Below are 18,948 nucleotides of genomic sequence, written 5' to 3'. Positions count from 1 at the left end.
CAAAGAATGGAAGAAACCTGTTTACTGCTCATCCTACTGCTCTCAGGTCAGTAATAATTATCTTAAGCATTCAAATGATAGCATATGAACACACAGTGACAGACTGAAACCATTTGGGTAATTTGATTTCATGTAAGGCTTTTAAAATGTAATTTATTAAAATATCAGCCACAAGTACAAAGACAAAACCTTTTTCTCCTTATACCAAAATAACTGCATTCACTTGTTTGAAACATTATATAACCATTCTAAAAGGAATTTATGACAAAAAAATGTTGAATTTATTTTAAAGAATTTATTGGAGCATTAAAAAGTAATAAAGCCCTTTGGGCTTTTGGAGCCTTGACCTGACTTTTAAAAAATAATTGGAAAAAAAGCACTATGCTGCTGAAAAATGAAAAATAGATATTTGCAAAATTCTGCCTAAATATGTATTTTACCTGTTTAATGTGTGTGGCGGGGCGTGGTCTGCAGCGCCGCTGCAGGGGAGGCAGACGCACCTGAGCGGCACCCGCAATCACGCCTCGCCACATTAACGTCTGTGCTCTCTCTGCTCTTGTGTTGGTGTGTGCCGGGTTGTGAGCTTTAACACCGCCTGTATGCGTCAGCAACCGTGTGTGAAAAGTGGTCAATAAAGAGATGCTGAAATGCATGTTCATGCAAACATCATCGGGTCTGCCGTGATATGTTTATAATGGGACTTCTGCTTCTGAACCTCTGCGCGCAGCGTCTGGAAATCGGGGCTGTACGAAGTCACTTTCATCTTCACGCAGGACTGTAAGCTGTCATCTGTGAGGCGTGAGCGGTGTTTGTTTTTAACATAGTTCACTGCGGAGAATAGCTGCTGACATAATGTGGATCCGAATATCCATAATTGGCCTATCTGGGGTTGAAAGTCTCATTCTTCCCTCCCCATCCTCAGCTGCCTCCCTTTTCCCGCTCTACCACACCCACCCACACACGCAGGGCTTGGGGTGAAGGTATGTCACCAGGGTGCAGGGGAGGCACTCCCCCTCTGTCCCCTTCTGGCCGCCTGTGCCTCAATTTTATTCTGCAACCTAGACATCCACGTTACTCACACTCTCACATAACACATACATATAGGGCCTTGGGGGTGGGCACATTTTACAGCATCCAGAGGATGGTCGGTGTATTCCAACCCACCTCTGGCACTGGTGTCCTACCCTCAATTTTAAATGCATATAGACACTAAGGGTTTTCGGGAGGAGCCATTCTGCTCTCTGAGAGGAAGTAGGAACCATGCTCTCCTGTGTTTTAAATGCACTTTAGAACAGCACACAGCAACACTACATATGAGCGGGCGTAGGGAGGTTTGGGGTCTTCACTCACCCCGGTTCTGTTAGCCATCAGGGCTGGGGGGCTGGGAGGAGGTGCTGGCCGTCAGATTGGGGTCTGGGATGCGAGGCCTCCCTGCTACTGCAGATAAGGAGGTGGTCCGCTTGCCTCCACTCCAGAGAGAAGGGTTACATCTCCTGGTTCTAGGTGCGGCTTGCCCCTTTAGGAGCGGGGGTACTTGGACCTGGGGTATAGAGTATGTTTGGGGAGTGTGACTGTCTGTGCAGGGTCTATTTGTGTCTGTCTACTGTTCCCCTGAGGGGTCTAGTCGGTGAGGGGGAAGTAACAAAAAGTGTCCGGGTCAGAAAAAGGAGACAAGAAGGCATAAGGGTTAAATTAAAGAGCTTTATTAAAGTAGCTCAACTAAAAGAGACGGACAAGCCACTATCACCATTTAAGAAAACAAACAAAACTCAGGCGTTGGTCAATAAAGTAAAACGTAAGCCAAAAAGAAAGAGAGCAGCTCACTAGCTGCAAACCACAATAACACAGCTCACTAGCTGCAAACACCACAAACACTCAGCTCAGTAGCTGCAAACACCACAAATACACAGCTCACTAGCTGTAACCACTCACATGGCACTCTGGCCCAGAGCTCACCTTTCCCTGGGATTAAATACTTTTAATTACTGACGAGAGTCAGCTGTGTAAAAGGGAAAGGTGGCACCTCAGGCAGAAGCGATTGAAGGACACTCCCACACAGGCACCATCAGGAGGAGGCCCTGCTAGGGCCATAACGTTGGGTGAGTGCCGAGTATTTGGTTGTGTATATGGGGGTGGGAATGCACGTTTGTGTCCGCGTGCGCCTGTTCGTCTGTGTCTATATGTCAGGTTGGTTCTTAGACTCAACCTTTCTGGGAACATCTCAGGCTCTCCGAGGTATGGAGGCCTTTCTCCCCTCACCACACTCCCTGCCGGTGGCTGATGCCCTCAGACGTTGGTGTCTTGGTGTTCCTTGTCGACTGGGGCTGGGCGCTCATGTATGTACCGGCTCACTCCTGGTGGCCAATTGGCGGGGCCTGGTGCCTGTGGCCCGGCTGGGCCCCTTCCGGGGGGTGGGGTGCCCTCTGGCCTCTGGGCCTGAAGCTCGGTCCTCTCTGGCACAGCTGGCTGCCGGCAGAGCCCGCGGGCATGCCTCTGCTCCGTAGCTGCTGGTTTGGGGCTCTACTCAGCTCTTCCCAGGAGGGTGGCACGGTTCCCCCCCTTTTGGTGGTCCTCCTCGGGTCCTCGTACTCTGGGGCCTCTGGATATCTGGGGCCTGGATCTCCTCCATACCTGCTTCATGCCCTGGGAGACGGGGCTATGACTCCCCACACTCCCTAGCAGATCGTTACATGGAGAAACCTTTGGAATACAAGCATGCTGATCCACACAGGTGTGCACACAGGTGTACACACGGGTGTTCACAGACGCGGACTACACCTTTCTTGGCTGCTGCCTCAAAGCACATTGTGCGCTGTCTATCTTGCGTGCTGCACAATATTGTTTAATATTTAGTATCTACTCTTATCTACTGCTAGCTAGTTTATTGTGATGGTGCTGTATTTAGCATGTTGCTCTTTTTTTGTTTGCTTTCTCTTCTGGGTTTTTTTCTCCATACAGGTGATCCAGGTGTTTTGTTTGTTTTTCTTTCTTTCTTCCCAGCTTTCTCACCGTCTCTTCTCCCATCTGGTTTTCTTTCTCTCCCTCTCTTTCTTTCATTCTTTTCAATCAAATGGACCAATATGGCAAGGCCATGATGATCCACTTGGTAAAATAAATCTGCTTGGCATCTTTCTTGGCCTTAAGACAACAATTCTGATGGCTAAAGATCCAAACGGGACACAAAAAAAAAAAATAATAAAAAATCAATGGTACTAAAAGTAGCTGTAGATAATATTACATCGGTGAGATGATTATTGGTATTTTTTTCTCTAATGATAAGAATTTTATTTTTATTTGAAGAAGTTCGTGAAGTTCATGAAGTCATTACTAGTTAACGTTAAAGCTCAAAAGAGCTCTGACTTTTTGTCAGCCTGGCTACAGTGCTGAAGACAAACCTCGGATTGTTCTTATTTTCTTCAATCAGTGACGAATAGTAAGATGTTCTGGCTTTGTGGAGGACTTTCTTATAAAGCAACAAACTATTTCTCCAGGCTAAATGATGATCCTCTAAATTTGTGACACGCCATTTCCTCTCCAGCTTACGAGTCTTCTGCTTTAGGCTACGTGTTTGAGAATTATACCACGGAGTCAGGTACTTCTGATTTGAGGCCTTAGTTTTCACCGGAGCTACAGTATCCAGAGTTGTACGTAGTGAGGAGGTAAAATTATTAACAAGATAATCGACCTCTGTTGGAGTAGCGTTCAGATAGCTGCTCTGCTCTATGTTGGTACAGGGCATTGAAGATGATAACAGTGGGTGGATTATATTCTTAAACTTAGTTACAGCGCTTTCAGAAAGACATCTACTTTGATAAAGTCCACTCTCCACTGCTGTGTAATCAATTATTGTAAATGTAAATGTTATCAGGAAATGATCAGACAGGAGAGGGTTTTCAGGAAACACTGTTAAATGTTCAGTTTCTATGCCATATGTTAAAACAAGATCTAGAGTGTGATTAAAGTGGTGGGTGGGTTCTTTTACATTTTGAGAGAAGCCAATTGTGTCTGATAACAGATTAAATGCCATGTTGAGGCTGTCATTTTTAGCATCTACATGGATGTTAAAAATCACCCACAATAATTATTTTATCTGAGCTCAGAACTAAATCAGATGAAAAGTCTGAGAAATCAGAGAGAAACTCTGTGTAAGGCCCAGGTGGACGATACATGATAACAAGTAAGACTGGTTTCTGAGTTTCACATCTGGGGTGGACAAGGCTAAGTATCAGGCTTTCAAATGAATTAAAAGTCTGTCTTGGTCTTTTGTTGATTAATAGGCTGAACATCAATAGATTAAAGTTATTAGATTAGATAAAATTAAATTTTATGTCACGGCTGCGGGGGCAGACGTGTGGTGAGTGTGAGACAGGATCCAGATGCAGGCACCGGCTTGGAAGTGAGCAAGCTTTTATTAACACAGGTGGCAAAAACAGAAATACGGCGAGCAAGGCAAAAGCTAAATTGGGAATGACTAACAAAACGAACCTGAATGGACGAATCCGGGAGAAAACGCAGGGAAGAAACACAGACAGACTAGCAACTAACATGAGTGAACACACACTATAAATATACAGAAAGGAACGAGGAAACTACACACAGGAGGGAGGCACAGCTGATTGTGATCGACAAGAGGAGACAGGGGAAACGCAAACTGAACACACACCACAGCGAGAGTGAACACCAAGTGACAGTGCCACCCGAAGGAACCAACAGGAACCATCACTTGGCCTGGCTTCAGAGGGTTGAAAACTAGTTGTACATTGTTGCATTACATGTAGTTGTTGCAGTTTAACAACAGAGAAGAAAAAAATAAATAGCTTAAAAAATATAGTTCTATTTTCTGTTGTCTTAAACATATGCAACATATGTTTAAACAAAAAAACTGTATGTTTTTGCCTCTTGCATCTCTTTGCATGGTTAAAAGTCCAGGTGGTGGAATCTCTAGCTGGACATTCTTTTCTGTTTTTGTTCCATTCATTTAGATTAAATACGTTTGTGTTTGACAACACACAGTGATGTGAAATACAGACTTTCCAAAATGTGTTAAAACACAAATGACACAAACACAAATAACACAAATGTAAAAAAAAGAAAAAAGAAAAAAAAGAAAACAAACAGAAATCTGTATCTGTAAATATGTAAGGAGTAAAAGTAAAACACCCGGAAATTCTATTTCTACTCATTCTACTTTATTGTTTGTGATGTTTGGTTAGCCTCAAACTTCAAATATCACATATTTGCAAAAGTGCTCCGATGTTTAAATTGGTTTAAATTGGCTTAATTTTTAAAACCTTTTTAGTGATTCGTCTAACAGTCCAGTTTCACCAATAAAAACTTTGGCCGTTTCTCAATTCTCAAGTACGCGAGTACATACTCGCCGAGAACACCAGTGTACTTGATGATGTCACAGGTCCGGAGTCTTTACTGCCGTCCCCTCTTAATTTAACTGTGAGTAATATGTTATGAAGCTTAACTTTAATCACAGCTAAACCGGTTTACTCAGGAACAAATAAAACACTGAAATAAACCAAACATTAACATTTAGAAGTGATCTAATTGACTTATATATCATGTTTAACCTCAGTAGTGAAATCTCTCTTAATAAAAATAGTGTACATGTACATACATGTAAATACCTTAATAAAAACAAGCAGGTGAGATGGTAGAATGCTTTTATTTTAGTGGACATTTAATACTATAGAGAGCTGCTGGGGTCTTGGGGTTTGTTTAACCTTAGTAGCGAAAAGACCGCGGGGGAGGGGGGTTTAAAACTATGTGCCGAGAGTCCGCTGTTCTCACCGGCTCTAATAACCCTCGACCTCGCTGTCTGCTATGGAGCTGGTGGGTCACAGACGTCTCCGAAAACGTCGGAGCGCGTTTGGAAATATATGATATCTTGATAAATCGAGCAGATATTTGAAGTTTACACAGCTACATTCTCGCTTGAAAATAACTTAAAAGTTTATTTTGTGACCCAGAAAGAGTAATATTTAAAAGTTTTTAGCCCCGCTCGTCCACCATTGCCGCGTTTGAGTTTTGGACGAAATGCATTCTGGGATATTTACCACGACCGATGCATGCTTGATAAAACGGGCGGAGTGAGAACACATCCGGGACTTTTTCGCGTACTCGGCTTGATGCCTACTTCGAATTGGAACAGTACTTGGTCTCCGACTGATGACGTATCACGAGTACACGAGAACGCAAGTACGCACAAGTACGCATATTGAGACAGGCCCTTTATATTTTTATATTTATATTTTTCTCAGGAGGACTTTCCACTCTTCCTCCCCACTCCAGAGAATACCACTTTGTGAAAAAGCTGATGAACTGGACTGAAGCTCAGAGTTACTGCAGAGAACACTTCACTGACTTGGTCACCATCTACAACAGTGACATCAACCAACTGCTTGTTTCAATGGCACCAATGATTAATGCTTTTGCTTGGATAGGGCTCTATGATGATCGTTACGGCTGGAAGTGGTCCATGGAGGAAAAACTTTTTTATGTTGGCACTACACATGAATTTTTGATCTGGGCTAACGGCCAACCAGACTGTGTAGATGCAAAGGAATACTGTGTGGCTCTTCAGGGACAAACACAGTTGAATGATAGACCCTGTGGCGATTCTTACCCTTTCCTGTGTTACAATGGTAGGAAAAAGATTTGTTGCCCTTGATATCCTAAAATTTGAGCTTGAGCTTCATAACGTGCATGTTCTTAAATTAATTCTTATCTTTAATCCTTAACAGCCAACAATACAAGTTACATCTTAGTGCAGGAGAAACGCTCCTGGTCAGCGGCTCAGTCGTACTGCAGGACATACCACACAGACCTGACCAGTATAAGAAGCAAAGAGGAGAAATCCAACATCACGCTCACTTTGAATGGATCAGTGGCTCAGTATGTGTGGATTGGTCTCTACAGGGATCCCTGGGCCTTCTGGTCTGACAACACAACCTCCACATTCACTAACTGGAAGCCTCTTGAGCCTAACAATTACGATTCAATTCAGTACTGTGCAACAATAAATTTTATGGCAGGGATATGGTCTGATTCCGAGTGTCACCAGAGACACTTTCTTTTCTGTTTCAAAGGTGAGGTCCAGAATGCAAACACTGTAAGATCCTGTCATCATATAAAATACTGATCTTTGTGTTTTTATATGTGGTTCATTTTTAGCAGTGACAAAGCAAACAGTGCTGAAAATGAAGCTTCAGTCAGAGGCAGACATGCACAGCACAGAGATCCAGCAGCAGGTTTCACAGCAGGTCAGCAGTTCAGTCACAAACACAAACTTGACACAAGTTCAAACTATGCTTCATGTTTTTCATCATCTGCACATTTTGTCCAGCTGTCAGGCCTCATGCTGTCAAAAGGACTGACAGACTTCAGGATTCGTTGGAGGAAAGTCCAGAGTTACCATGACGACCAGTCGAAGAAGCAGGATGTGGACGGTGACTGCAAAACTGAATTCTGACTGGACTGAACCACTTCACTTATTAACTTGAAGTTAATAACATGCTGTGCTGAGCTGTCTCATCCTTTAAATCTTTCAATATTTCAGAGTGTAAAGTTTCACCAACAGCTCATTTGTTCAGCTGCAGTTGTAGTTTGGTAGAAATTCTTTAAACAGAGGTCCATTCATTAGTTTTCCTGATAGGCTCTAGTTTCTTGTTTTGTTTTCCATAATATCTTTTAACACTTTAGACACTGTCCTTCTGTGGACGTCACTGCAAAGGCTTTGTCCATGTGCAGTTTATTAGGATACATAGTTCTGTTTCCTTGTGACAGTAACCTCTGCTGACTTACACAAATGATAGAGAAGAAAGTGAGGAGACTCAGAGATCTGCTTGAGGAGGTCAGGGTGGACAAGAAAACATTGTACTGTTTATGTCCTTGTTCTACTTTTACTGTTTGATAACTGCAACACCTAAAAGTGAGACCATAAAAGTCCCAAACCTTACCTGATATAAATTTGGATGATGCATGCATTGATGTCCTTGTATCTGACACTTTAACTTCACTGTCCCGTTGGGGGAGCGGACAAAGTTGTAGAAAATAGTGCAGCTGATGAGTTAAGTGAGGAAGTACATGTAGTCTTATACAGGGTTTTGTTTGTTGTGCTTCATTCTCTCTGTTCAAGTTTGAGGTCAATGTACAAATCAGATGTATTCAAATTCAAAAGGACTAAATGTGATTTCTACTATTGAAAAACAGGGAAGAAAAACAGCTTTTAAAGCCATAACTTCATAATATAATCAATGACAGTAAATGGTCCAATCCCAATTTTCCCACTCATACATGAAAGCTTAAGGCAGTCTCACAGTGAAAGTGGAGGAGCCCGAGGTCTGTATGTTGCAGTCTTTGACTAAAGTAACTATAGTTTTGATTGTACATCATTGATCATCAATAAAATAAGATAAGGAACGTGAATTGTTCTTTTCTTTTTTTTACCTTTATTTTTTTCAGCTCATATTTCACATGAGAGATTGTGGGATTATAATATTATCTGTTACAAGAAGCCATTGATTGCTTATTGGTTAAATGTGTTTTATGTCACCCAGAGGGCATTTATGTAGATTTAAGGAACAAGGTCTGAAATTGTCTGGTTATGAAACCAATGTCTGTGCGTGATGTCTGTTTATAGCTCAAGGCCTCGACTGAATTGTTTATTGTGCTTCACACAGCCCTGATGAGGAACAGTGGTACAGAGTGAAAATGATGAACTAACAGTGTAAGTTTTATGTCGGAGCGCCGCATTTTCTGTGATTAAGATTTACAGTGGGGCAAAAAAGTATTTAGTCGGCCACCGATTGTGCAAGTTCCCCCACTTAAAATGATGACAGAGGTCAGTAATTTGCACCAGAGGTACACTTCAACTGTGAGAGACAGAATGTGAAAAAAAAATCCATGAATTCACATGGTAGGATTTGTAAAGAATTTATTCGTAAATCAGGGTGGAAAATAAGTATTTGGTCACCTCAAACAAGGAAAATCCCTGGCTCTCACAGACCTGTAACGTCTTCTGTAAGAAGCTTTTCTGTCCCCCACTCGTTACCTGTATGAATGGCACCTGTTTGACCTCATCATCTGTATAAAAGACACCTGTCCACAGCCTCAACCAGTCAGACTCCAAACTCCGCCATGGCCAAGACCAAAGAGCTTTCGAAGGACACCAGGAAAAGAATTGTAGACCTGCACCAGACTGGGAAGAGTGAATCTACAATAGGCAAGCAGCTTGGTGTGAAAAAATCAACTGTGGGAGCAATCATCAGAAAATGGAAGACATACAAGACCACTGATAATCTCCCTCGATCTGGGGCTCCACGCAAGATCTCATCCCATGGGGTCAAAATGATCATGAGAACGGTGAGCAAAGATCCCAGAACCACACGGGGGGACCTGGTGAATGACCTGCAGAGAGCTGGGACCAAAGTAACAAAGGTCACCATCAGTAACACACTACAACGGCAGGGAATCAAATCCCGCAGTGCCAGACGTGTTCCGCTGCTGAAGCCAGTGCATGTCCAGGCCCGTCTGAAGTTTGCCAGAGAGCACATGGATGATACAGCAGAGGATTGGGAGAATGTCATGTGGTCAGATGAAACCAAAGTAGAACTTTTTGGTATAAACTCAACTCGTCGTGTTTGGAGGAAGAAGAATACTGAGTTGCATCCCAAGAACACCATACCTACTGTGAAGCATGGGGGTGGAAACATCATGCTATGGGGCTGTTTTTCTGCCAAGGGGACAGGACGACTGATCCGTGTTAAGGACAGAATGAATGGGGCCAAGTATCGTGAGATTTTGAGCCAAAACCTCCTTCCATCAGTGAGAACTTTGAAGATGAAACGAGGCTGGGTCTTCCAACATGACAATGATCCAAAACACACCGCCCGGGCAACAAAGGAGTGGCTCCATAAGAAGCATTTGAAAGTCCTGGAGTGGCCTAGCTAGTGTCCAGACCTCAACCCCATAGAAAATCTGTGGCGGGAGTTGAAAGTCCGTGTTGCTCGGCGACAGCCCCAAAACATCACTGCTCTTGAGAAGATCTGCATGGAGGAATGGGCCAAAATACCAGCTACTGTGTGTGCAAACCTGGTAAAGACCTATAGTAAACGTTTGACCTCTGTTATTGCCAACAAAGGTTATGTTACAAAGTATTGAGTTGTATTTTTGTTATTGACCAAATACTTATTTTCCACCCTGATTTACGAATAAATTCTTTACAAATCCTACCATGTGAATTCTTGGATTTTTTTTTCACATTCTGTCTCTCACAGTTGAAGTGTACCTCTGGTGCAAATTACTGACCTCTGTCATCATTTTAGGTGGGGGAACTTGCACAATCGGTGGCTGACTAAATACTTTTTTGCCCCACTGTAATTCAAGGAGGAACAAAAGGTGCCGGCAGGAAGCAAAAAACTTTCCTGTGAATTTCTGGTTGATTTTATCAGTGAGGTTTGTATTTTTTTCTTTCTCTAAAACAGAGAGAGACAGTTTTATGCTTGGACATGTCTACAACGGACCCGTTCGCTCGCTCTGTGGTATAGTATCGCTTCCTGTTCCTGCTCAAACACAGTGGTGTTTCTGAGTAGCTTATTTGCTCAGCAGTTTAATTAACAACTTTTAAATAAATTCTTTTTTCACAGTATAATCTTCACGTGCTTCATCCGAAGCACACTTTCTGTGTACTCACCAGTGTTGGGACTAACGCGTTATTAAGTAACGCGTTACAGTAACTACGTTATTATTGTGGTAACGAGCACGGTAACTAGTTATTATGCCAAAATCAGGAACGCGTTAGTCGTTACTGGGATTTAGATAGGGTCGTTACTCGTTACTTCGTGTGGTGGCTATCGCGGAGCTTCCACAGATTCTGTAACATTAGCAAGTGGTGGAGGCCAGCAGGTGGATGAGGGAAAGGGGACGCAGAAGGAAAAGAGACCTGAGGCGGCCGCCGGTCCAAGTGTGAACTGAACTTAAGGTAAGAAGTTATGACCTGCAGTCTATCTGGGTCAGATATAAACCAAGTTTAGGTGGAGTTTATTTTCGTTATTCTGACTTTTTCCGTACTGCGTACTAGCTAGCATGACGGAGTTTCTATACAGCTGGGTGGGTGCTATGAAGTTAATGATGTTGAACTTTATTTTGTTCATAAGTTATTAGAGTTGCCAACCGTCCCGTCTGGTATTCAGAGAAAATATTACGCGTTTCTTATTGAGGTGAAAAGGAACAGTTTGTCCCGGATTTCAGCTACAATGAAAAAGACACAAAGCTGGAGTTATTCTGTGTCTTTGCTGCACAGCTGCCTCTTCTTCTTTCATTCTCCCCCCTCCCTCTCCCGTTTCTACTTCAATCATGAAAACTGATCAATGATCAGCTGATCGGCTCTCTTGTTTGTTTATCACCCACTTTGCGCCAGAAAGAGGAAACCAGCCGATGTCGCGTTAAACAACAGCAGCACGTTAAAGCTTGATCAGCTGTTGTTAGAATTTATTTAATATTAATTTCTAGTATCAGCTGATGTTTGCTGGAGCCACAGCTGTAAAGCTGCTGGTCATGATATTGGTTTGGTTATCTGGTGAGAGGGAAACATGAAGATGAAACCAGGAGATGTCCATACTGAATAATCAGAGCTGGACAGGTGATGGAGAAACAGGTTTATCTTTTAGGTGACATAAATGAGTTGAAGGGAAGTTATGAACTGTTTCTGAGAGACAGATAACCCCAGGATCCTTTTTTAGGTAGCTGAGAGCTGGTAACTGTGCAGGTGCGGATCTAGCAAAGTTTTGCCAGGGGGGCCAGGTAGGGCATTAACAGGGAGAGGGGGGCACAAATAAATACTTTTCTTTCTTATTCTCATTTAAAATGTCTAGCTTTTAAAAAATAATTATCTGAATCTTACAACAAATGATTGATAGATTGATGCATATATACCATCAAAACAGTGTACATCACTGATACAACAGCGTTTGTTTTCATTCAAAGGCTTTATGATTTTTCCTATAATGGCGGGCCAGTCTCTAGTCAAAACGCCCGGGCCGATTTTTTGTCCCAGTCCAGCCCTGTATGCAGCTCATCTGCAGTCTGGTGTTACCTACATCTTCCTATTCAGAAGGCAGAATTTCCGAGTTCTGAGTACAATCAAAAGCACCACGACTGCAGTTTTTGTGTTGGATGTAAAAGGCGCACATGACGCTGTGACGTAGGCTAGAATCATGGCAGGGGTCAATGATGGTCCAGGCGTGGGATTTCTCTCGTGGAAATATGCACATTATCTTTTCCTTTCTATTGGTAGGTGGCACAGTGCACTTGTGGCAAGTAAGCAAGCTAGAAGACTGGCAAAGTTGTGGAAGCAACACATTAACAAGAGAATTCTGAGTAAAACCAAAGTTACTTTCCCTAGTAACTAGTTACTTTGAAAGTAACGAGTAACTTGAAGTAACTGAGTTACTTTTCATAGAAGTAACTAGTAATGTAACTAAGTTACTATTTTAAAGTAACTTACCCAACACTGGTACTCACTACCTAATTTATAGTATTCACTCACTGTCTCTGTACTGTTTCGCTAGCTTAGCTCGTAGCCGACCCGTTAGCACCATGGCTACTTCACCTGTCCCTTCTGCACTTTCTTGCTCATTGTGTCAGATGTTTAGTTACTCCTCGGCCTCCTTTAGCAGTAATGATATCTGTAACAAATGTAGCATATTTGCAGCTCTGGAGGCCAGGATTACTGAACTGGAGACTCGGCTTTGCACCCTTCTCTCACCCTTAGCTAGCCAGGCCCCTGTAGCTGGTGCAGCCGAAGATAGCGTAGGCCCCGCTAGCTGTTCCCCGGCAGATCCCAAGCAGCTGGGGAAAGACGGCTGGGTAACGGTGAGGAGGAAGCGTAGTCCTAAACAGAAGCCCCAGGTACACCACCAACCCGTTCATTTGTCTAACCGTTTTTCCCCACTCGGTGACACACCCGCTGGGGGTCAAACTCTGGTAATTGGTGATTCTGTTCTCAGACATGTGAAGCTAGAGACACCGGCAACCATAGTCAACTGTCTTCCAGGGGCCAGAGCAGGCGACATTGAAGGAAATTTAAAACTGCTGGCTAAGGGTAAACGTAAATTCAGTAAAATCATAATTCACGTCGGCAGTAATGACACCCGGTTACGCCAATCGGAGGTCACTAAAATCAATATTGAATCGGTGTGCAACTTTGCCAAAACAATGTCGGACTCTGTAGTTTTCTCTGGTCCCCTCCCCAATCAGACCAGGAGTGACATGTTTAGCCGCATGTTCTCCTTAAATTGCTGGCTGTCTGAGTGGTGTCCCAGAAACGATGTGGGCTTCATAGATAATTGGCAAACCTTCTGGAGGAAACCTGGTCTTGTTAGGAGAGATGGCATCCATCCCACTTTGGATGGAGCAGCTCTCATTTCTAGAAATATGGACAAATTTATTAAACCCCTCAAAATATGACTATCCAGAGTTGGGACCAGGAAGCAGAGTTGCAGTCTTACACGCCTCTCTGCAGCTTCCCTCCTCCTGCTACCCCCCCAAAAACCCATCTCCATAGAGACTGTGTCAGCTTCCAAAAAGACAAAAAACAAACTAAAAACCAGCAACAAACAACTTAAACATTTACAAAGAAAGAATAATACAGTATCCACATCTGAACCAAAGAGTAAAACAGTGAAATGTGGATTATTAAATATTAGGTCTCTCTCCTCCAAGTCTCTGTTAGTACATGACTTAATAATTGATCAACAAATTGATTTACTCTGCCTTACAGAAACCTGGTTGCAGCAGGATGATTATGTTAGTTTAAATGAATCAACACCCCCGAGTCATTCTAACTACCAGAAATCTCGAAGCACAGGTCGAGGGGGCGGTGTGGCAGCAATTTTTCACACCAGTCTATTAATTAATGAAAGACCAAGACAGACTTTTAATTCATTTGAAAGCCTGATGCTTAACATTGTCCACCCCAGCTGTGAAACTCAGAAACCAGTCTTACTTGTTATCATCTATCGTCCACCTGGGCCTTACACAGAGTTTCTGTCTGATTTCTCAGACTTTATATCTGATTTAGTTCTGAGCTCAGATAAAATAATTATTGTGGGTGATTTTAACATCCATGTTGATGCTAAAAATGACAGCCTCAACATGGCATTTAATCTGTTGTTAGACTCAATTGGTTTCTCTCAAAATGTAAAAGAACCCACCCACCACTTTAATCACACTCTAGATCTTGTTTTAACATATGGCATAGAAACTGAACATTTAACAGTGTTTCCTGAAAACCCTCTCCTGTCTGATCATTTCTTGATAACATTTACATTTACAATAATTGATTACGCAGCAGTGGAGAGTGGACTTTATCAAAGTAGATGTCTTTCTGAAAGCGCTGTAACTAAGTTTAAGAATATAATCCACCCACTGTTATCATCGTCAATGCCCTGTACCAACACAGAGCAGAGCAGCTATCTGAACGCTACTCCAACAGAGGTCGATTATCTTGTTAATAATTTCACCTCCTCACTACGTACGACTCTGGATACTGTAGCTCCAGCGAAAACTAAGGTCTCTAATCAGAAGTACCTGACCCCGTGGTATAATTCTCAAACACGTACCCTAAAGCAGATGACTCGTAATCTGGAGAGGAAATGGCGTGTCACAAATTTAGAGGATCATCATTTAGCCTGGAGAAATAGTTTGTTGCTTTATAAGAAAGCCCTCCGCAAAGCCAGAACAGCTTACTACTCATCACTGATTGAAGAAAATAAGAACAACCCCAGGTTTCTCTTCAGCACTGTAGCCAGGCTGACAAAAAGTCAGAGCTCTTTTGAGCCAACCATCCCTTTAACGTTAACTAGTGATGACTTCATGAACTTCTTCACAAATAAAATTTTTATCATTAGAGAAAAAATTACCAATAATCATCCCACAGATGTAATATTATCTACAGCTACTCTTAGTACCATTGATGTTAAGTTAGACTCTTTTTCTCCAATCGATCTTTCTGAGTTAACTTCAATAATTACTTCCTCCAAACCATCAACGTGTCTTTTAGACCCCATTCCTACAAAACTGCTCAAAGAAGTCCTGCCATTGATTAATTCTTCGATCTTATATATGATCAACCTATCTCTAATAATCGGCTATGTACCACAGGCCTTCAAGGTGGCTGCAGTTAAACCTTTACTCAAAAAGCCATCTCTAGACCCAGCAGTCTTAGCTAATTATAGGCCAATCTCCAACCTTCCTTTCATATCAAAAATCCTTGAAAGAGTAGTTGTCAAACAGCTAACAGATCATCTGCAGAGGAATGGTTTATTTGAAGAGTTTCAGTCAGGTTTCAGAGCTCATCACAGCACAGAAACAGCTTTAGTGAAGGTTACAAATGATCTTCTTATGGCCTCTGACAGTGGACTCATCTCTGTGCTTGTCCTTCTTGACCTTAGTGCAGCATTTGATACTGTTGACCATAATATCCTATTAGAGCGATTAGAACATGCTGTAGGTATTACAGGTACTGCACTGCAGTGGTTTGTGTCATATCTATCTAATAGACTCCAATTTGTGCATGTAAATGGAGAGTCCTCTTCACACACTGAGGTTAATTATGGAGTTCCACAGGGTTCAGTGCTAGGACCAATTCTGTTTACATTATACATGCTTCCCCTAGGCAGCATCATTAGAAGACATAGCATACATTTTCACTGCTATGCAGATGACACCCAGCTCTATCTGTCCATGAAGCCAGATAACACACACCAATTAGTTAAACTGCAGGAATGTCTTAAAGACATAAAGACTTGGATGGCCACTAACTTTCTGCTTCTTAACTCAGCTAAAACTGAGGTCATTGTACTCGGCGCTGAAAAGCTTAGAAATATGGTATCTAAGCAGATTCTTATTCTGGATGGCATTACCTTGGCCTCCAGTAACACTGTGAGGAAACTTGGAGTCATTTTTGACCAGGATATGTCCTTCAACGCACATATTAAACAAATATGTAAGACTGCGTTCTTCCATTTGCGCAACATCTCTAAAATTAGAAATATCCTGTCTCAGAGTGACGCTGAAAAACTAGTTCATGCATTTATTACTTCCAGGCTGGACTACTGCAATTCATTATTATCAGGATGTCCTAAAAACTCACTGAAAAGCCTTCAGTTAATCCAAAATGCTGCAGCAAGAGTACTGACAGGGACTAGAAAGAGAGAGCATATTTCTCCTGTTTTGGCTTCCCTTCATTGGCTTCCTGTTAAATCCAGAATTGAATTCAAAATCCTGCTCCTCACATACAAGGTCTTAAATAATCAGGCCCCATCCTATCTTAATGACCTTGTAGTACCATATTACCCTATTAGAGCACTTCGCTCCCGCTCTGCAGGCCTACTTGTTGTTCCTAGAGTATTTAAAAGTAGAATGGGAGGGAGAACCTTTCAGTTTTCAGGCCCCTCTTCTGTGGAACCAGCTTCCAGTTTGGATTCGGGAGACAGACACTATCTCTACTTTTAAGATTAGGCTTAAAACTTTCCTTTTTGCTAAAGCATATAGTTAGGGCTGCACCAGGTGACCCTGAATCCTCCCTTAGTTATGCTGCAATAGATGTAGGCTGCCGGGGGATACCCATGATGCATTGAGTTTTTCCTTTCCAGTCACCTTTCTCACTCACTATGTGTTAATAGACCTCTCTGTATTGAATCATACCTGTTATTAATCTCTGTCTCTCTTCCACAGCATGTCTTTTATGCTGTCTTCCTTCTCTCACGCCAACCGGTCGCAGCAGATGGCCGCCCCTCCCTGAGCCTGGTTCTGCCGGAGGTTTCTTCCTGTTAAAAGGGAGTTTTTCCTTCCCACTGTCGCCAAAGTGCTTGCTCATAGGGGGTCATATGATTGTTGGGCTTTTCTCTGTATCTATGAAGCACCTTGAGGCGACATTTGTTGTGATTTGGTGCTATATAAATAAAATTGAATTGAATTGAATTGAATTGAATTGAATTGAAAGTATGTGTTATTTTATTAGTATTTTATTGGTTACGTTTGTTTTTGCTTTTGTTACAGTGCACGGAGATAAGGAAATCTGAGAGGTGTGATCCACCGGTGGTGATATTTTGTGAGTTCATGATTTAAGAATCAGCTCTTTAAAGCAGGCCTAGAAGATTGAAATATTCTTACTGGAAACAGTCGCAAAGTGTGTTTCTCCATGATTATAATCGGCTTTGGAGAAATTCACTTATATGGAACACTGATCACAGGAGATAGTCCTGAGTCTAAAAGGATTGCAGCGAGTCAATTCAGTGCAAAATAACATGAAATTGTTTTCCTTTTAAAATGATGACGTCATCTTGCTGGTGATGGATGCTCGAATAGGTTGCGTGTGAAACTCCATTATCAGCAACATCTGGTATGAATGTGTGTGAATGAATGCATGTGATTGGACGGGGATGGACGGACGATGTAGACTAAAAGTTTTGATTTGACACCAAACATAAAACTTAAATCCGAAACATTTAGAGACAGAGTGGAGTTCTAGATAAACATAATGTAGAAAACCACATAAGGATGAAGCGTTGGAATCTATAATATTGTGGAATAACACACAGTAAAATGTTGACTATGTTGATTATGTTTATTCTAGTGTGCAGAGATTTGCTAATCTGAACAGGTAATGCAATAAACAGGATTGTCAGAACAGCCAGCGTTAAAGTCACTTTTGACAGTCCAGACTAGGATAGCGTTGGACATCCACAGGGTGGGAAAGGGTTAGTGTGACCAAGGTGTGGTTTGGCTTGTTGTATATTTATTTCAAAATGATACAGCTCTGGAGGGACCAGTTACCAGGGCATAGAAGGATGACAGAAATTATTAAATGAGGAGAAGGAATTTTCTGGGATTGATGATCCTCTGGGTAAGTGGTTGACTAAAGCATGCATAAAATAAAAGCTATCAATTTGTTATTAATTGGTAATAGATTGATAATAGGCTACATTCACAGCTGTATTGACTTGTTGTAGACCCACTCTACTTCATGTTCACGCACTCTAAATAACAGATTGAAAACAGCGACATTAAGGGAAGAATATGCAGTGCCACACTATCAGATGCCAGTGACGGTTGGGCTCAGTGATGAATCAGGTGAGCTGAATTTATTGCTGAATCAAGACATAGATTCCCCTGCTGTGGTCAGTGAGGGAAAAACAGTGGGAAATAAAAACATAAACAAAAACGGCATTTTTATATGTTAAGTTCATATTAATACAGGTTTTGTTTCTAGGTAGTTCTGCGGATGCAGGCTCTGGGCGGAGCCAGGAGTTTAACAGATCTGACATGATAATTAAATTGATTTCATCCCCTAACACAGGATGACAAGACTGGAGAAACAATACTCGAGAGGAGAATTTCTGATACTTTCTGAGATATGATGTCACTAACCTTTTCTTTTAATTTTCTAGCTCCGGTGAATTGACACATGGGAGTGTGTCAAAAAGGGGGAAGTTGAGTTTTAACATCAAACAATGGTTTTATGAAAATTTTATGTAAAACTTAAGCTTATAATGTGTTAGAATTAAAAATGGTTAATTTGCTTTTGATTCCTTTTAAGAAAATAAGTGGTTATTTTTATTTTCATACACACATTGAAAATGTGCTCATAATGAGTTGACACTCAGTCTTTTGAAGGTCATAAGCTTCGTTTGGCGTGATGTCCGGACTGATATATTGTAGGTATTGACTTTGAGTGCAGAGGATGCAAACACGCTTACACACACATAGATTATGATTAGAATAAGTCCCTGGGTCAGAGAGTCCTGAACATGATATTCTAAACCAAATTTGCATCACTTGAAGAACAATGGATAACAACATTAGATTATTAAGGCTAGGCAGAGAGGTGTTTTGGTTTTCTGCCTTACAGAGAAAAGAACAGACACCAGACGAGGT

At 41.9% G+C, this 18,948-nt stretch overlaps 1 protein-coding gene across 1 annotated transcript; it reads left to right on the top strand.

Moving 5' to 3' along the window:
* Window positions 1-8,773, top strand: LOC146521154 (C-type mannose receptor 2-like). Its single transcript, XM_085153926.1, has 5 exons — window positions 1-46; window positions 6,270-6,653; window positions 6,753-7,097; window positions 7,183-7,271; window positions 7,355-8,773. Exons 1-5 carry the CDS (start codon window positions 7-9, stop codon window positions 7,478-7,480), a joined length of 984 nt encoding a protein of 327 aa, XP_085010052.1. The 5' UTR covers window positions 1-6; the 3' UTR covers window positions 7,481-8,773.
* The last annotated feature ends 10,175 nt before the right edge of the window (window positions 8,774-18,948 follow it).

This window comes from Neolamprologus multifasciatus, chromosome 3 (genome assembly GCF_963576455.1).
Source record: "Neolamprologus multifasciatus chromosome 3, fNeoMul1.2, whole genome shotgun sequence".
Taxonomy (NCBI): Eukaryota; Metazoa; Chordata; class Actinopteri; order Cichliformes; family Cichlidae; genus Neolamprologus; species Neolamprologus multifasciatus.
Note: the sequence above shows the minus strand (reverse complement) of the source record. Positions and strands in the feature narration are given on the sequence as shown.